The sequence below is a fragment of the Hesperophylax consimilis genome, chromosome 17 (genome assembly GCF_061612785.1).
Source record: "Hesperophylax consimilis isolate HC1 chromosome 17, BYU_Hcon_1.0, whole genome shotgun sequence".
Lineage (NCBI taxonomy): Eukaryota > Metazoa > Arthropoda > Insecta > Trichoptera > Limnephilidae > Hesperophylax > Hesperophylax consimilis.
This window is the reverse complement of record NC_142852.1, coordinates 21,781,809-21,802,278: the sequence shown is the minus strand read 5'-3', so window position 1 is coordinate 21,802,278 and position 20,470 is coordinate 21,781,809. Positions and strand designations below refer to the sequence as shown.

General features: G+C 36.8%; 2 protein-coding genes across 3 annotated transcripts in view; one reads left to right on the top strand and one right to left on the bottom strand.

Moving 5' to 3' along the window:
- The window catches only part of rept (RuvB-like helicase 2 rept), a 31,626-nt gene extending 29,593 nt beyond the window's left edge, over positions 1-2,033 (top strand). Inside the window, exons 12-13 of one of the 2 annotated variants that reach the window (XM_089642090.1) lie at positions 471-524; positions 1,838-2,033. In XM_089642090.1, the coding sequence (XP_089498216.1) occupies positions 471-511 (41 nt within the window). In that variant the 3' untranslated portion in view covers positions 512-524; positions 1,838-2,033. Of the gene's footprint in view, positions 1-470 lie in introns of both variants that reach the window. The other variant, XM_089642089.1, reaches the window with a different exon arrangement.
- Positions 2,034-5,575: 3,542 nt separating this feature from the next.
- Positions 5,576-20,237, bottom strand: LOC149416225 (uncharacterized). Its single transcript, XM_089641602.1, has 2 exons — positions 20,015-20,237; positions 5,576-12,376 (listed from the first exon to the last, which is right to left on the bottom strand). Exon 2 carries the CDS (start codon positions 12,354-12,356, stop codon positions 9,354-9,356), a length of 3,003 nt encoding a protein of 1,000 aa, XP_089497728.1. The 5' UTR covers positions 12,357-12,376; positions 20,015-20,237; the 3' UTR covers positions 5,576-9,353.
- Between the last annotated feature and the right edge of the window lie 233 nt (positions 20,238-20,470).

Below are 20,470 nucleotides of genomic sequence, written 5' to 3'. Positions count from 1 at the left end.
CTTAGTGTCCAAAAAATCTAACTGACGCTTTCTTAAGCCTTGCAATCTTCGCAAATCTACTTTCACACGATCGTACATGGTTTTATCGCACATACGCCTTAGGGATCTCATTTCTACAGCGTTCTGTCTACTTTCACCCTTCCTCTGCCAGCCCCAAGCCTCACTGCAATACATCAGGATAGGTACCAGCACTCCATTGTGGACTGTTAGCCTCGCTTCTTTGAACAACTTTTTATTATCGCCAATCCTTCATTAATAGAATTACCTGCATTTACCCTTATTTAAATATCCTTATCAACCTTTCATCATTAACTTACTTTATGTACATACTTGATTCACCCTAAACATGAAAGACTAGATCTTCCATACTGTTAGAAATAAACAAACTCATCATCAGCATTCAACAGGCAATGTAATTTCAGATTGCTCATTTTTGCACCCAATCCCTAATTATTTTTTTTTTGTTTCAGATGAAAAGGATAACGCCTCGGAGATGGATATTGCAGTTTGAACTTGATGTTAATGTAATTATTATTTTAAGATAAAAATTCTTGTTTGTACGATGGACATAAGAAATAATACAGTAATTTCTCAGTAATTCCCTGCTCGATTATCCGACAACTAACAAGCACGAAATCAAGTTCAATAATTGGGTAGTATTTGTATGTCGAATTCAGTAGTGAGCGCCAAGCCAAGTTCTCGTACACGCGCAGTCAATATACCTCCGCGTCTAATTTTTTAGAGCTGACAATTTTACTCACCAGGGGACATTATTGTTGTTTTAGGACATTTCCTCTGTGTTTTCTAGTTAATGTTGCACGTGTTTCTGTTGGTTTGGTTCATTAACTATTAACGTTGGTTGGTATATTAACTATGTATAATTTGATTTGAACCATATAACTTGTACAGGGTTTTCCAATAAGAGGTGTTATTTTGAATAGCCCGCTATTTCGGTAGATGTTACTTTTGAAGCTGTCATTTTTTTGACATTTGACAAGTAGAAACTACGCCATTAATAAAAATGGAACGATACACGCTTCAACGACGCATTGAAATTATTAAAATTCACTTGAGTGAATCAAATGCAAATCATCTTGAGTGATGAGGCCCATTTCCACCTCGGTGGCTTCGTCAACTAGCAAAATTGTCGCATCTGGGGCTCGGAAAACCCAAGAGTTGTTGTTGAAAAGCCTCTTATCCTCAACGTGTGAATGTTTGGTGCGGTTTATGGTCCGGCGGAGTCATTGGACCTTATTTTTTCGAAAATGAGGCTGGAGCAACAGTTCTGGTGAATGGATTGCGCTATCGAGAGATGATTAATGATTTTTTATGGCCGGAATTGGATGGTATTGATCTGGACAACTTTTACTTTCAACAAGATGGCGCTACGTGCCACACAAGCAACGAAACCATTGATCTTTTACGATTGTATATCAAAATAACACCTCTTATTGGAAAACCCTATAGTAAAATGTACTGTGAATGTAAAAATAAATATATTTTGTATGTATGCAGCATTATCTGTGCCTGTCATTGATTATGACTTGCCAGGTTTTTAGGGTGGTGGATTACTGATAGAATACTGTATGTGTAAATCACTGAACATCTAATACCGTATAAGTGTGTTTTGGGCGTGTCGTAATGTTCAAAATGAGCGAAATTTTACCTTACTTTTAGTGAAAATGATAAAATATTTTCATAGATGTCGAAGAAATTTGTCGATTTCATTTGCGTCTCTGGGGCCTAGGAGCCAAATGTAAATTGGCGATGACTGTGTAGTCTGCACTTATTTGAAATTACTTCGCCATTTAACGGAGACCTTTTTTGTGACTCCTAGGTCCCACACAGGCTGACGGAATTGATTATCTGTTGAGAAGGTGAGGGATAAATGACCTTAGCGCATGCAGATACCCCTGCAACATACTTCTATAGATTTTCAGTTCAGTGGTGTAAGTAAAATGATAATCTCATTGATATGAAAATGATCTGTACCAAAGCTGGAGAATTTTCAATGAATAAATTTTAAGTTTGAATTTTGTGTTATTTTTATTATTTATTTCTCCTATAAATCTCCTACTACCATCACAGTAAACGGAAAATGTTGCTTGTGTTGTGATGGAGGACTTAGCCAGCCGAGGAATTAAACACACAAAGACCGGTCATATTGACATAGTTAACTGATGTTTGTTTAACATACTTAGAAATAAAATAATAGGTACATATTACAAAAGATTAAAACATGTAACAGAAGTCGGGGATACCCGAGAAAGACATGGCATGACCAAGAGAATCAGATACTTGAGTCGGGCCATGTCAAGAGTCAGAATAATAGAAGAGTATGAATGTGAATGAGGCAAGGAGTGTGTGCCAAGAATGAGTTGTTTGGCGGTCCGTCCTCTCTGCCTACCCCTGCGATAAACGGCGTGATGGTTAGTTAGTATTAAAACACTTTGCAGTGTACATCATTCGAGGTTTTTCCTTCAAATATTAAGACAATATTAAATACTGAACAAAAGTGGTCCTAAGGTACTCCCTTGGGATACACCAAATTCTAACAAGGGTAGGTATGATCGCTAGCAAATAATTTAAACTTTTTGATAACTGTTAGCTAAGTAACTACCCATCCATTTGCATAGTTGTCCCTGAATACCTATGGCCTGTAGTATTTTATGGGAGATGGTATCGAAGGCTTTGGCAAGATCTAAGAAAAGAGTGATGGTATTATTTCCCCGGTCAATATTATTGGAAATTTTCATTCCCTATTTTGTTAATAATTTTATTTTTAACTTTGCATTTCTCCAAAGGGTAAGCAGAGGGAATAGAATGCAACACAGCTCTGTCCTGGCACATAATCCCTACTTCATCTGCATTCATACATACTTTGACTGAATTAGTATTTATTTCACTTGATCGTGCAATGTACTTCTAGAATTCCTGACTTATTTTCCATTCACTTGTGTAAGATTTATTTTTAAATATTGGAAAAATTCAGGAACGTACCTACCTAATTTCTTATCAAACATATCAATTTTGGTTGTCTGTGATGTGCGTTAGTCCTGCGTGAAATCTGGTTCAATGATTTCAAATTTGCTTTGAATTTAAGTGTCATTTTCAGGTTTACGCTTCAACGCATTTTAAAATACATTAAACAGCTGATACTCAGATTTTTTCAAAATTCCAATTTGGGACTGGAAAAAGAAAACTCAAATCAAAAAAGTTACACTACAAAATCGACTCCAAATGTGATGTAGATTCACCAGTTTCCCGATTGTACTATGAGTTTCCGAACACTGTGTAAAATATTTTATCATTTCAAAAATTCAAACTGCCTTGTCAACAATCAAGAAGTCAGACAGAATATCCCTTGATTTCTTACAGATCTGCGATACTTAAAAAATTATATGGAAAATAATTGGTGACCATCTATTTCCTGACCTCCTTTCCTTCGGCATCACAACACACCCCAATAATTGGGAACGCAATAGCTCCACTGGTTGGTTCAGTTGATACTCTTGTGCTGTGTTCACATTGTTGACGCAACTATTTGCACCTCCCTCTAACATAACTCCTTCATTCCCCCACGCAGCCTGCTACTCAATTACCTGACAATGTGGAGTACATCCATTTGTCAGTCTGTTAAGAAAACCAGAGCAGTGTACACGTTAATCGTTGCTTGTGCAGCGCTCACCAAGCAGATCAAATCTATAATATCGATCGAAAAGACCAAGGGTGAGTCGGAATCCTTTCCAATACTAACTGTTAACCACTGTCACCCCAATAGTTGCGCCAAACACTGATATTGCGACTACCCACATTAATGCTTGTCGTCGGGGGTTTGACTCCGCAACTTCCGCCGAGGACTTTACCGCTCTCGACTTCAGAAAAGGATTTGGGGAAAATAAAAACAAAAAATGCATACAAAATTATAGTTTGTAATATAAAAACTTCCATCACATTTACAAAATTTGATCACAATTTTAAATTTTCTATCAAATACATTATTTCATAATACACTCCCATCAGCAAAATTGAATACACAATGCAACGTTAGATTTAAAAGTCCGTTATATTCCCAACGAGACTAATAAAAAATACTTAAATTGCACAGAATCTGCGATCATTCTCATCGAAATCCCTATTTTAAAGCGACAATTGCAATATTTAGAACGCAGCTATCCTGTGTCTGTTCTACCGATATTTAGATGAAAGGGGCTCACTGTTGAAGCAGCCACCCAAAAGGTTACAAAATTCGATAGATTGTAAAACCTTTGAAATTGGATGGAATAAGTTTACGATACAGATATTACAATGGGTTAACAGTTATCCTGTGTCTGTTCTACCGGTATTACAATGAAAGGTGCCTCACTGTTGAAGCAGCCACCCAAAAGGTGACAAAATTCGATAGAACGTAAAACCTTTGAAATTGGATGGAATACATTTACGATACGGGTATTACAATGGGAAGCAGTTATCCAGTGTCTATTTTACCGGCATTTTAATGAAAGGTGCCTCACTGTTGAAGCAGCCACCCAAAAGGTGACAAAATTCGATAGACCGTAAAACCTTTGAAATTGGATGGAATATGTTTACGATACGGGTATTACAATGGGAAGCAGTTATCCAGTGTGTCTATTTTACCGGCATTTTAATGAAAGGTGCCTCACTGTTGAAGCAGCCACCCAAAAGGTGACAAAATTCGATAGATCGTAAAACCTTTGAAATTGGATGGAATACGTTTACGATACGGGCATTACAATGGGAAGCAGTTATCCTGTGTCTGTTCTACCGGTATTTCAATGGAAGGTGCCGCACTGTTGAAGCGGTCACCAAACTGATAGATCGTAAAACCTTTCAAATTGGATGGAATACATTTACAATACGGGTATTACAATAGGAAGCGCTCTAAGCTAATGCCATTGAGCCTTTCGACATGTGTCCAACATGAAAATGGGTGATTTCTCTCTTCAAGACCCTCCAAGATAAAAAATTAATGTAACATTACAGATGTCACATAGTGTATTCAAAATGTACCAATCCAAAATACACTGGAAATCTCAATGGAATATACCATTATATCCTCTCTTAGGAGACTTAGTTTGGAGCGTTTTACATATTCAAATGTAACATTGTCATCAAATGATCAATCAGCGTCATTTTGTTTTTTCTTACACTTGAAAGGTCCTTGTTAAACGATGATTCCAGGTGCGTTTCAGCTTTTAAACAAATTGTGATCAGCTGACAAGAATGACAACATGACAGTCGTGCTTTTCTACTGATCACAATTTGTTCAAAAGCTGAAATGAACCTAGAATCGGCGTTTAACGGAGCCCTTTTAAATGTAAAAATAAATAATTAAAATGGCGCTGATTTGCCATTTTATCACAGTGTTACATTTGAATTTATATAAAACAACTGGCCCTTAGTGGTGGTTTAATACAGTCAGTCACATTATTGAATTAAAATACATGGTGTCTGGAAATTGGCGGTACAAGCGGTAAACTGGCGAATCTACAGCAGAGATTTATAGTCAATATTGCGTCGAAGCGGAGACAAAGCTTAAATTTTTTTTTAATCAAATCAAATAAAATCAACCAACAATAATATATTCAATTTTCTACCTAGCTGCGCCATCACTCGGGGATCACTTTGACTGAGGATTGAACCTCGATTTGCTCTTAAACTGTTGTGTATTTTTAAAATTTAACAAAATTTATTTGGCTGATTACTGAACCATCGTCCACATGGACTGGAGTCAAAAGTCCACCAAATCTTAATTGGGTTACTGCTGTAATGTGATCCAATTTTATAGAAATGCACGCATGATTGCCACCAAAAGTTGACAGAATGCATTGTCATCGACAACGACGCTGTCTGCCGAGTTTCAGCTTGATCGGATGTCGGGAAGTGGCTCAGATTCCACCTCCAAGATTTGCGTTTATTAATTTATGAAATCAAAAAATTCAAATAAATGTGTATTTAAAAAGTTTTACAGGTTTCTACGTGTCGTGTTGAATCACCATTTTCCCATATGTACCACCAGTTTCCGAACGCAGTGTTTCCAAAAAAACAATTACATTGCCAAAAGTGATTATTAAAAAACAGATATATATTGAGTTATGTAAATCTAGGATAGCAATTTTGATTTATTTAGACTCATAGCAATGTATTTGGGGTAATTTGTTTTATGTAACTGACTGTAGTAATTACAATACATATTTCATATAAAAATTAAACTTAATAATAAAAATGATATACATATATAGAAGTCAAATGTAGTTACATATAAGTGATTTTGCGCGGCAAATATAAATGTGTTACACTTTGAAATATAATATGTTGGCAGTATAAATATTATATTACATTAGTGTCAACGTCATCTGTCGATTGAATTGAATTGTGATGAAAATTAAAGAATTTTACAATATTTATAAGAATCTGACAGTAATCAAGCACAGGATTCTGACAGAAATTCAGGATATTGATATGAATTTCGCAATAATCGACAATAATAAAATGATTTGTACAGAAAATTACCATATTGTCAAGAATCGGACAAATTCATAACGCTGAAATAATTCTGGCAGGTTTGAAGCTACTGATCTGATTCTGACGGCTCTGAAGCACATTGATATGAATCTTATAGAAATTTACACGAATCTTGACGGAAATTCACAACACTGTAATGATTTTGACGGCTCTGAAGCTCATTGTTATGAATCTACCAGAAATTCATAACACTGAAATGATTTTGTCAGCTCTGAAGATCATTGTTATGAATCTGACAGAAATTCATAACACTGAAATGATTCTGACAGCTCTGAAGCACATTGTTATGAATCTGACAGAAATTCATAACACTGAAATGATTCTGACGCCTCTGAAGCTCGTAATGAATGTCACAGAAATTCATAAAATTCATTTCAACCTGATAAAAAGCAACATGAATCTGAAGAAGTCAGTATGATGGAATAAAAATGTTTAATAGCACTTGAAAATCATTTTCCTATCAAAATAAAACCCTACAAAATGAAGATATTTAAAAATATATTAGTCTTAAAAGCATTTTGCCTTTTTCTCGTATTAGCAACAAGTTTCGATTGGGTTGTTTTACACAAATTCAAATGTTGACATCGTCATCGAAACGCTGATTCGTTTCAGCTTTTGAACAAATTATGATCAGCTGACAAGCACGACAACATGACAGTTATGCTTTTTTGTTGATCACAATTTGTTTAAAAGCTGAAACAAATCTGGAATCAGCGTTCAACGGGAACTTTCCGACTGTAAAAAAAATCAAAATAACTCCGTACAGAGCCCCTGAATAAAATAATTTCCCTAAAGGCTGTATCATCTTCGGGGACGAAGTGTGAAGGGTTTTTTTTAATAAAGAAATTCTGCGGAGGAAAAGGTGTGTACAGGAGTGGCGTACGAATGAGAGAACCTCACCCGATAAAACCGGGCACCCCTGCTAATTCACCAAAAGTAACTTGCCGCTTGGGGTTAGATATGGCAGAGGTGTTTTGTTATCCAATGAATGTTACCGTGGCGGCGTTACGCGCCACTCAAATTAAGATTTGACGACACTGTCACATTTAAATCTGTGCAAAACATTGTACCTCCCCTATCTGAGGTTTGACAACATCACGGCTATGTGTACAATAGACAGATAGCCACTCTAAACAAAGTAATACTACAATTATACAGGGTGAATGAGAATGCACCCAATAAACTTTAACCAGTGGTTTCCTGAGCTTATTTGAAGTTAAAAAAAAAATTAAACAGGATTTGGTCTCCAACGAGATTATTTTTCAATTAAAAACAACAAAATCTTTCACACATCGAACGTACAGTTCATTAGTAAGAAATCTCCAAATACTAAAGTTGAGATTTGCAGCAAAAGCAATGACTTAAATTGATAAATTCTTAATTCAAAGAATGTGTTTTAACAAAAAAAAGATAATAGGACCGTTTGTAGGCAGCGTTTATGCACTTAAAAGTTGCACCGAATACTACATTCCACATCACAGGTGTGATAGAGATGACGATATTCGCTTGCAATCAAACGAATACGGAACTCTGCATAAGATGACTCGCTTTTACGATCGAATTACTTAATGACGATAATTACCGCATATTTGATTGAAATTGTCGACTAACGAACTGGACTATCGGTCGCCACCGACACGAAGCTAACGCCGGCACGTTTGTACCGAATAACAGTAAGTTTGTGGTGTAAACCTTTTCACGATTTTATACAAGTAACGGTAAAATTTCCGTACAGCGCTTACTTAATATGGACAAATTATTGAAATAACACTTGGTTTCAACTTAAGAGGAAGCTACAAGCCAAAAATGTGTGTATTCTTGGTATACCTTATATCGTAGGTAATAGGCATTAAAATAGCTTGACAAAAGGAGTCTAGAAACGTTCGATTTCAAGCACAAAACTGGTTTTTATTTATTTTGTAAACAATTTTATAAGAAAGCAAAAAAGTTAATCAAGTGAAACTGTCGCAAATAATCTTAGCTATAATACTGTATTTTTTAAAAGTTGTTTCCTTTACGCGTTCATACATTTATATTGAAAATTTTTTTTTTTTAGTAGTTTACATTTATATTTTTTATTGAGTAATTTATTATTTTATTTGTATTCTACTCAAGCGAAACGATAGGAAAACCTTCAATTTATCTAAAGCATATTTTTTGGTATTCATAATGTACACCAATTCGTTATAAAGATTAATCAAAATAGTGATTTGGCATTAAGCTTCACCTTGATTACAACAATACTGACATAAACAGCTGTTTCTTGTACATAATAATTAAGTTGAAACAAAGTGTTATTTCAATAATTAGGGCGTATGTATTAAGAATTACGGGTAAAACAAAAATTTAATCGAAATAACAGTGTCGTATATTTCCCATTTCAAAAAATAGAAAAAAAAATACTGGAATGTTTTCTCAAAAGTAACTATGGACGGGTTGTTTCACAGAATTTGAACGATTCATCAAATTTTCAAATAATAACAGAACTTGGATAGAACCTTCACAGAATTTGAAAATTAACTTTGAAATTTGATGAATTGTTCAAATTATATGAAACGACCCGTCCTAAGAGAAGTAAAATTACTGGAGTTGAAATCGATCGAAGATTTTTAAATATCGATATTCTTTCTCAAACAAATAATAATTAATTTCATTGGCCTGTCACGCTACTTCCAAGAGATTATTTGTTCAGAAGAACGAATAATAATAAACATTGGCTCATTTTGGAATATACATAGTTTTAAAGTTGTGAATGTAAATAAAAATTAATTGCGTTTGACTATCTAAGAAAATTATGCCGCGTTACATCAGCGAGCACCGAGTTTGGACATTTTGGTCATGTGGTCAAAGGAAAAAATGTGATGGAATATCTCCGAGCGCGTCACAGGACCTGTGCCGCAAAAAGCACAATCATACGTCCCATTGGGCAGTTCCAAAACTCCATTCTTTTGCAAGAGAATTCCCTCGTCAGTTTTTGGCGTCTCCAGTTGATACGGAACGTTGCTCTTGTTTTGTTCCCCCTGATAAGACGAATTCTTTTCGTCTTTCTGCTTCTTGACTTGCGCACGAGAGAACGAAGGCGCAGAGTTTGATTCGGAGTTGGCCCTCTGTTTGTTGGGCGTCGGAGTGTTTTCGGCGCTCGCAAACGATTTGTGTTTCGGCCCCATCACGTGCTGGCCCACGTTGCGCTCCCCGTTGATTTTCACCATGCAGTACGAACAGTAGAACTGCGTGGCCGTCGTGTATTTAACGCCGTCGACGGAATCCTCGTGTCCCGGAAGCTTGACGTGCTCGTAGGCCGCTCCGATGTTCGGCAGAGTCATTCGGCATTTGAAACACCAGAATTCCGTACCGTTTCTATGCAAGATAACGCGGTTGAATCCCTTGTTGTTGGTTTTCTTGACTGGAACGGCTTGCTTGCTGCGTACGCGTGCGAGATTTTGGACGTGAGGTCCGTTGAAGTGGCGCAGCATTGTCTCGTAGTTGGCATACGATGCGCTGCAAGCAAGGCACTCGAATATCAACGGATGTTTACCATACGATACGGCTATCCCGTTTTGCACCATTAAGGCTTGTTGATCAGGATTCAGACCGTTTCTCACATTCTTCGAAGCTTCTAGATTCTTCTTGTGCAACGCTCCCCCGTGATGCGCGTCCAATGCGTTTTGATTCGGGATATTACGCGAATCGCAGATCAGGCAAACGTGCTTCCGATCCGGTGTGCGGTAGATGTGATCGTATTTACCGTCGGAAGAATTCGACGCGATCTCCATTTCGTCCGAGTCCTGTTGCGGACTCTTTTTACGCGCTTTTGTCTCCAGGAGTTTCTCGAGCTGCGAAATATCGATGGCGGGCTGCTCCGTCATATCCAACATTTGGGCGATTTTGACTTCAGCACCTTCAGAAACCTGATTACGATTAGAAGCGATTGTTGGCTGCTTGCCTTCCAAGAAGTCCAACAACAACTTATCGTGTCCTTTAGACTTGATATGCTCTTCAACGTTCTGCTGTCTCGGAGGGAGTTCCTTCTTGCAAAGTCCACAGTACGCGTATTTAGACATAGGATCGACGAAGATCTTATTCAGTACGATATGCAAATCGGTTAAATAGAACAGTTTATTTGGTCCAAACAGATCCGGGTTCTGAACGATCAGTTCTTTCTGCACCCTCGTGTTGTACTGATTCAGGTTTTGCACATGAGCATCGCTATCCATATGATCCGCGAGCACGGCGTTATCAGACTCGAGGTTGACACCGCAAGGCAAGCAGTTGACGAGGTTATCGTCGATAAGGCACGGAACCAGCTTATTCAAGAACATGGCGCGTTTATGCTTGGCCTCGTTGGCCTTGCGTTCCTTCTTGTCGACGACTTTAATCGCAGACTTGACTATTGTCCCGGCGTTGGTTGCATTGTCGTTGCCGTGCGTGTGTTTCAAGAGCTCCTCTTCAAGATTCGAGTCTTGCGCCACGACGATTTCTTCATTGCAGTCAATGCAGATATGCACTTGATTGCCGTCCTGCGAAGCGACGATTTTCTGATCCTTTCCTTGAAGTTTTTTCTCATTCGGATAGACGTATTCCACTTTCACACTCGACTCTGACTTTTTAATAATTTTTTCTGCCGGTTTCTCCCGAATATCTCCCTCCAAGTTAGAACTAATGAACACATCGATATCACCTTTCAATTTCAACAATTCGTCCTTGACTTTCTGCCGTGCGTCCAAAACGCGGATGGGATCCAAACTGTATTCCGTGTCTCGCATATCAGACCCAGCACGATCCAAAATCTTGGAAAAATACCCGACCTCTCGCGTGATTTTAGCCGAAGCGATTTCAAACGACGTGCGAGACTTCTTGACGTCATCTTTCTCGTACTGCTTGTTTAAATTCTGCGTCATAAACACAGTTTTAGACGCATCTTCTTTATTATCTTTGAGTATCATGCCTTCCCTCCAAACCTTTGGTTTCTCCTCTTCAAACTTGATGGGGCCAACAATCTCGACGATATCGTCAGCGGTAAGCGGAGCCTTTTTAGAATCACCGTCCAAATCTTCTTCATTTTGTGGGGCTGATATATCTTCAATCTTCCTAAAAGCTTGCGTCAGCGACAGCACGGTGCTAACCAACCCTTCAATATTTGTGCTAGGCTGCGCTTTAGCGTCGAAATTCGCTTCCAAGACTTGCGCGGCGGCATTTTCGATTGAATCCGGAATGGCCGAACGGGAAGAGTTGGGCTGGCAACGCACGCTCATGATCGGAGAAGAGATGCAATCGCTCACACGAACATCGCCGTATGTCTTCAATGTGAGATTCTTGACAAGCGATGGTATAACTTGATAACGCATGTCCGGCGGAACTCGGGACAAGGCTTTGAACACGTATTCAGCTTCGGACATGCCGGGAGCTAAGCTCGTTGAAGCTTCACCGGGCAAATAAACTTTTGCCGCCGTACCTGTTATTTGTACATCTTCTTCGGTTTTACTAGAATACGAGGATGGTGTTTCAGTCTGTGCGTTATTTTGTAAAGACAGAGTGGAAAGAGTCGCAGCAATGAAGTCTTCAGCACGTGAAAAGACAACTTTGGATGGGCTACTTCCGTTTCTGGCGTGTTCTTCGAGAATGTGCACATCCGGTGTCCTGGGGACTTCTAAAGGGGCACCCGGAGTCCTGGAGGCTTCGGAGAGGGCCCCTTGAGGGCGGGGCAGCTGGGAGGAAGGCGGGGAGAAGGGCGCTGTGCCATCGCCAGTCCTGCTTTCGTCCTCTGGCTTGGCCGTTATGTCCATAAGGAACTTGTTAAAGGAGAAAGACATCGTTGAGTTGCTCCGTCAATCTGGAAAAATACAACATAACAATTTGATTATATTCGTATTTAGAAACAGGAGAGGTATATATGAGAAGAGGCATGCATAGTGTAGTCCAGACTCCGAGAGAAGCACTGTCACGCATGTGCTAGACAAGTGTTAACAAGTATTGAGTGCGAAAAACCAGGCAAGTGTCCAATTAGTGTAGGCGGCAGATTATAACGCATCTTTCATAAAATTTCCATTTTTTTGTTTAAAGTTAGTTTACGCATGCCAGAAAACTAGATTTTATAAACTTATTCATGATTAAATTAATAAATTAAAGATTGTAATGACCGCATTAACACCTCAGGCCTCTGGCATATTGACCGTTATATTTCTTAAAGACGCTGTAGAAAGTAAGAAAATTTGTATGCATTTCCGCTTTGCAATAAAATCCAAATAAATGGATTATTACTGAACGTATCGGAAAACTAAAAACTGTTTTTGAAAGGTGATGAAATATGCTTTCAAATTTTACTATTAGAAAAAAACATAATTTTTTAAATAGTCAAATTTTTAAATCAAACATAACAATGTTTTAAAATCGTCTGACTTTACGTTTTTTTTTTTTATCTAAACACTGAATTAAAAATACTGATAATTAATAAAAATACATATTTTACTAGGCAGCTCTAATACATATAAACTTTACTGCCACCTCACTTTTTTGTAATTTAATATAAAAATAACTAATAAAAAAAAATCACAATTTTTTTCTCAAATTGCGGTCTTAACCTTTGATTTCATAGAGGTGTTGCGAAGGTTGAAGATGTGTTCGGTATTGAAAGTAAACCAAGTAATATTTTATAATAGATTTATTGCAGCAAAGATTATTTAAGTAATCGCGGCGCGGAAGGAGTAAGATATTTTGATTAGCGCGTTAAAGCGTTAGCGCATGGTAGACTGACTGACTACCTTCCTGCTGTCGCTTATAAAAGGTGCCAATACGATTCAAGTTGCACCTAAGAACGTTGTTCCCGAACATTCTAGTTGCTATGGCTACAAACATTGCCACCCGTAACGCTGAGCAACGGCCGAAATTTCCAGCATGTTCTATGATGGCCTAGGTATCTTAGCGCTTGGCACTGTGTACTATGTAGTACTTGACACCGTCAGACTCGAGTAGTGGCGTACCACTACAGAGGTATATGTTTTAATTTTTCTGTGGTTAACTTCTGGATTTGAATACAAAGCGTGATGTTTTCTCTATGTAAGGGAGATACAACAATTTCCATGAGACAAAAGCGAACAAATTAACGCTACGGGTTAAATAGCTGTTTGTTTGCCAAACTGAACAAATTATCCTGAGAGGTTGGGCGAGATAAAATTTAATGGTAGGCAGAGATGTGCAAAATGGGTATCCAAAACCATTTGAAATGCAAAATGGAAATGGGTCAAAACTTTTCCATTTGAAAATGCAAAATGGTTTCTCAGGTCAAACAATTAACATAATTATAGAATTTTTAAACAATTTTGTCATTTAATAATGGACATCAATGTAGAACAAACATATTACATGATGGTAAATCCAAAAACACCACGACTACAGATTATGAAACCACAACAAAATTTGCGCGGGACTAATGTTGCCAACGTAAAAACATAGAAACTGCTATCTAACATTTAATATTACAGCTTCATGGCCCCATGTTCAGTATTTGAATCAGTATTTTTTGTAATGGTATCACTCAATTGCCAGGGCTCCTACCAGGGAGCAACTTGACAAATGTAAATTATCTCTCATAGCGAGGTTGAGGACCGACTGATATTTGGGGCTTATGAAAAAAAGATGAGTGGAGATAGTAGGAAGAATGTTGCAAAAAAGCATTTAAAATGGAAAATGCATTGAGAAAAGTATTTAAAATGCAAAATGGAAAATACCCATTTTGCATTTCCATTTGAAATGGATTTATTTGAAATAAAGCACATCTCTGATGGTAGGTAATATACAAATACGTAAGTTATAACTAGTAATTTTGTTAACTTAAATAAACAAATATTTAAGTTATTAATCAATTTTAATACATCTATTTTAAAACTTAAAAAACAAAAAAAAATTCTTGGCTTGATGAGGATTGAACCTTCGTACCCAGAAATTGCAGTCGACCAATCAACTTCACCAAAGTCCGTATATACAAACTTAAACGCGAACCAAGCCACGACAGTTCGGCCCGTGTGTGTATAAGTAGCATAAGACCAACACTTATTTAGTATATTAACTGCCATCATCCAATTTCAGAGAAATGCATATATGTCAGCGCGTGTGCGCTTGATTGCCACCAAAAGTTGATAGCATGCATTGTCTGCGACAACGATTCTATCTGCTAAGTTTCAGCTAGATTGGATGTCGGGAAGTGATTTAAATTCCGCTTTCAAGATTGCATTAATTTATTCATTACCGAAAAACAAAAGTGAAAAATGTGGCAGAACGAAACATACAAAAACAAGTGCGACAATAGCTAGAATACAGAGAAAATGTACTAAAACAAGAATAGTGTCCCCTGGTGAGTAAAATTGTCAACATTAGCAAGCTAGACGGAGGTAGATTGGTTCTCCAGTCTGGGCATACCGAGGGCTACTAAATTTAACATACGAATACCGGCCAATTATAAAGTTTGATTTTGTGCTTTCAACTAGTAAAAATAACAGCGGAACGACATACTGAGAGTACATTAACTAACACTCGGGAAAGCGATACAAATACAACATACAATTACAAATCAAAAAATGGTATCAAAAGATTAAAAGAAAAATTTCAAACTAGTTTGGAGCGCTCGCCCACAGTCCCCTGTTAAGGCCGATTCACACCTGCCGAGTCATTCGCTTGCTTGTAGGTGATCACACGTAGAAGCGACAGTGAGCGAGTATACCGTGATGTTGCCATGGTTTCGCCGAGTGTGAAAAATATAAAAATTATGACCGTTTTAAAACAAACGTCAAAAAAATTCTAACTTTGAATTTTATTTCTTTCACTGACTGACTCAACTGATCGCACTGACTGACTGAAGCGAGAACGCAGGTGGAGATGGTACTTACTCAACCGAGTCATTGGTCTTGCTTCTATCCACTGTCTCGCCTGAATCACTCGTCCGCTATCATACCGGCTGTACTGATCACATCAGTCGAGCACTCGGTCTTATGCGCTGTCTCGGCCGAGAACTCGGCAAGTGTAATTCTGGCATAATGCCGAAAGATACTGGGTACGTTGTGACTTTTAATCAATTACTCTGTTTTAATTTATCCTATCACTTTTGTTTTCAGTAATTTATTTATTTATTAACGCCCTTTTTCGGGGCTTTTACACGAGAAAATTAATGAATGAATGCAAATCTTGGAAGCGGACCTCAAAGATGGAATTCGTGAGGCTATTGAGGACATAAGGCAGCCACTTTGCGATTTGGTTATGGAAAATTTCATGAAAAGGATATGGTCCTGTAGGCGTGGTCGTGGTGGTCATTTGACTGATGTTATTTTTCACTATTAACGGCATACCTTCCTCTTTATAATGAAATAAACATTCGATCATTTATATTAAAAAATGGCATTTTTCTTAGAATATCAAAATAACACCTCTTATTGGAAAACCTTGTACATATGAGCATTTAAGACGGTTTTTGTACGTTGGATGCTGTAATTAATATCGTATAAAGTTGACGAAGATATTGGCTTGCGGGTCTCAGTGCGCATGCGCGGAAAGAACGTACGTTCTAGCATTCTTGGATACGGTTTACAGATCGCTTCCACACACGTGTGTTTTACGCGTTTCACTGTATTTGAGAATGTATGTGTATTTAGACTCGCCAGCGCTCTTTGTATCGTGTCGTTCGTTGTGCGTACAAAGAAACGGGACGATAATATGCACAATGTCTTATAATAATAATAAAATCACATTAAGGTCGCTGTAGTAATATTAAAATATTTAAATTGAAGTATTGCTGTTTACGGCTAGAAGTCCAAATCTTTTTACTCTAAAATGCGAGGAATGTGGAGCGTCCACAGCATGTATGGACAGACCGCGCCTGGCAGGTATGCCAATGGGTTAATGTGCACATATTTTAGAAATTACACTTCGTTTCAACAAGAAACAATGATTATAAATCATAGACATATGAATATTAGTAGACCTGCCCTAAGTGATTAAAAGCGTATTATCCCCACTCCCCATACCGGTTCCATTGGAGCCGGCTGGGCTCGCGTATGGCCTCAAGTGAAATTTGAAAACGTGACGTCATCATTCTTGTGCGAACTATGGTCGAGGCATCATCGGTTCATTTTACGAAATAACACGGCAAAATATTGACTTGTACTATGAAAACTTGTAAAAATAGATGTGAAAAAGAGAATAAACCCAATTGTCGTATTACATTCCATATATAAGCATTATTTTACTTTATTTTAAGCATATTCACATCGTATAATATAGATCAGTTTTAGAAACATATACTATCACATCGAGAAAAGTCTGGACGCGAAACACAAAGCTGGTTGGTTGCTGGGAAGTAAATTATGAACATTTATAAAAGTGTCTTAACTAAATACTTAAACGAAATATTCGACTTTGAAAATAGAACCGAATTTTTTTGCCGAATTTGGACTTCGCAAATTTGTTCATAACGTGGCGAGTAATTTACGCTCCCATGTAAAAATGTCTATTCATTCAAAAGCAGATTTTACTTTTAAGAAGTAAATGGTGATATTATAATGCGAGATGCCTATTTACTGTCAGATTGATTTATTGACGAATCACAGTCAGCTTTACCCCCTTCGTTCTTCAACAGTTGATTTTACCCCTCGCCATTATCTTCTCGTCTATTAATTCCTATGTCTGTGTTATAAATCCATTTTTATTCAATAAAAGTTGAAAATTTATCTAATTTTTATATGAAAGAGCACAATAGTTCTAACTGATCACAACCGTCTGGAAGCCAGTGGCATCCACAATGTTGTGAGACTGAAGGTAATGGGGAGGGAACGGAGATGGGGAAGTGGAAGGTGGGGATGTACCTATCTATTCAGATCAAACACGGCCAAAGCCATTTCTAGCAACATTTCAATTCTAAATTATAGTATACTGAGAGAATCTTCAACTCTTATAAAACTATCTCTTTCGGCGTTAATAAATGACTTAACTAACCCAAAATAAGAACCTAGTAACCTATCTATTTTGGGCATGCAAATAGTTGTTTCTTGTAGTAATTAAGTTGAAATGAAATGTAATTTACATAAATATAATCTGTGTCTAAAAGTGCGACAGATTATGTAGAAATAATCACCACATTATCTTTTGAAATGTCATCCAAAATCGTTGCAATATATTATTTGAAGAAATTCTTACAAAAAATTATGATAAACCAAACCAGAATTGATAATTTTTTAATGATACAATTCTAAAAATACAATACGAAACCGCGAAACGTATTATAATACATATCATATGGGCAACGAGGAAATTATATTCATGCCAAAAATAACGAAAGCGAAAATTATATTTGACATGCGGAAAATTCGACCTCAATAAATTCAAAGTTGGAGAAAAATAAATTTGTCAAACGAAAGAATATTTTTTTCGGGGAAATTATTGCGCAATGTTTAATCATGTACTTATACTTATTACAAAACTTCATAAAAAACCGATAAATCACATATTCTTTGTTATAATATGTAAATAGAATTAAGAATCGCACGTCTTTTCTTCGTATGTATTTATAATTTGGGGAGGAATGCAGATCACGCCAAACTCTGGGAATTGAATAAAAATGCACTTTCTAGATGAAAAAAGTGTGTAGAAATTCATTAAAAAAATAATTAAGGCGCGGAAGAATAAATTGAGGGAGATACAGCCGATCAAAATTTAATAAATTGCACTTCGCGATCTGATATTATTACCATATTCGGACAGTCCGCCGCCATATTTGGTCACGAAAATCAAATTAAAAACTTTTAATACTTTTGAAATTTCAGTAGTGCCATCCAAAAAATAAAAAGTGTTGCCATATAATAATATCAATGCATGGAAAATTCTGAAAATTAAATATCATTTGCCAGATTGGTAGTTTATTATTTAAAATCTTGTAAATACTTAATTTATGTATATATATAACCTAACCTAACTGTGATTTTCTATAACAAAAAAATGACCCTTTAATAACGCCCACTCGCGTCCCCTTTAGAGTTTTATCCCAGTTTTCAAGTAGTTTGTGGGCTACGCTAGGTTTGTATAGACGGTTTGTGATTTAATACTAATACCTTTTTTCCATGTTATTTCCTGTTACACAAAATTGCCCCTTTAATAACGCCTGCTCGCGTCCCCTTTAGAGTTATATCCCAGTTTTCAAGTAGTTTGTGGGCTACGCTAGGTTTGTATAGACTGGTTTGTGATTTAATTCTAATACCTTTTTCCCATGTTCTTCTGCCTACTCTAACCCAAACTAAACACCTAACCTATTTTGTAAAAAAATATTATTATTATATGGCAACACTTTTCTTTTTTTGGTTGGCACTACTGAAATTTCAAAAGTAAATAGTTGCTAATTTGATTTTCTTAAGTCATAATTGATAAATAAAACATGGTTCCTATGTATCGCGTACGAAGTTTCAAAACCCTATAACTCAGTTAATAGTGCCGACCCCCACCTAATTCTTTCAGATTCGGATTCCCCAGCCCTAAATTAGTCTAAATCAAGTTCAATTTCGGTTATACTCCCATAAACCGAATATTACCCTCAGATCGCGAAGTGCAATTTTATTAAACTTTGATCGGCTGTATCTCCCTCAATTTATTCTTCCGCGCCTTAATTCTTTTTTTAATGAGTTTCTACACATTTTTCTCATCTAGAAAGTGCATTTTTATTCAATTCCCAGAGTTTGGCGTGATCTGCATTTCACCCATAATTTGAGTTCGTTATACGAATGTGTCAAATACAAGATAATAAAAAATGTATCATAAAATAAACAAACGGAATGACTCGTCAAATTATTGTATGTCTTGCAGTGTTCGAACTGTCGATAGATCCGCGGTAACAATTGTAATACCTGGATAATTTTGAAAGCGTATTTTTTGTGAAATATCGCCTCAAGGCCGCTTGACAAGGGTTAGAAAATAACTTAAATCACACATAACCTAAAAAAATCTGTTTATCAAATGACGCACGTATCGTGAATATAGGTTAGAAATGACAACGGTAAATGGCAGGATAATAGTTATAAATTCTTACATTTAAAGGCCAAACCGCCGATAATACAAATTGTAAAATATTGTATTTTACATAAACGCATGTATTTTTGTATAAAGATTGGTTACACGATTGCTCTCAGTTGCATAGCATCATAAAAACGTCATTTTAAATCATAAAAAAATTATATTTTATAGTATTTTTCGCATAAACAAATTAACACGTACAAAAAATGAGGTTGCAGGTTGCAACGGATATCTACGGTAAACCATCGTACAAAGGAGCTATCAGCGGAATGATATCGTAAAACTGCTGTTTTAAGTAATACAAGAAGAAAAATAACAATTTTACAGTGTATACTGTGTTGTTTTTCTCATAAACACGTATAAAAAATTGAGGTTAAAACGGATCTCTCAGCGGTAGACAATACAAAGGGCCGTTAAAAAAACTTACCTATGGAAGTAAGAACAACTCGCCAACAAACTGTCAGCTAGTTTATTCTAGAAAATCTTTGCGGGATGCGAAGATCTGGGTGATCTATGGCGGGATTAAGATGTTCCGGGATTATGTGGAGCTCTCGGGCGAAAATATGGGTATATTTGTGCCCTGAAAACTCGTAATAATCGCTTCGATAGGAACAAGAAATCCCCCTTTTGTCTGTTGAACTGACTCACGGGCTGCTGTTGGAATTTTGCTACGAGCAGGGTTGCCAATGCATGTGTTTAAAAATACCCACAATAGATGTTCAATTCCCCACAAGTTCTTATACCTCAAAAATGGATCAAAATTTTATTGAAATTAGCATTTATTATAATATTTAGTAATTTTTGGACGTTTTTATAGTACATCGTAGTCAACTCAATTATGTCCTAAATTTCGCTAACAAACAATTAGTTAATGTTAATTAAG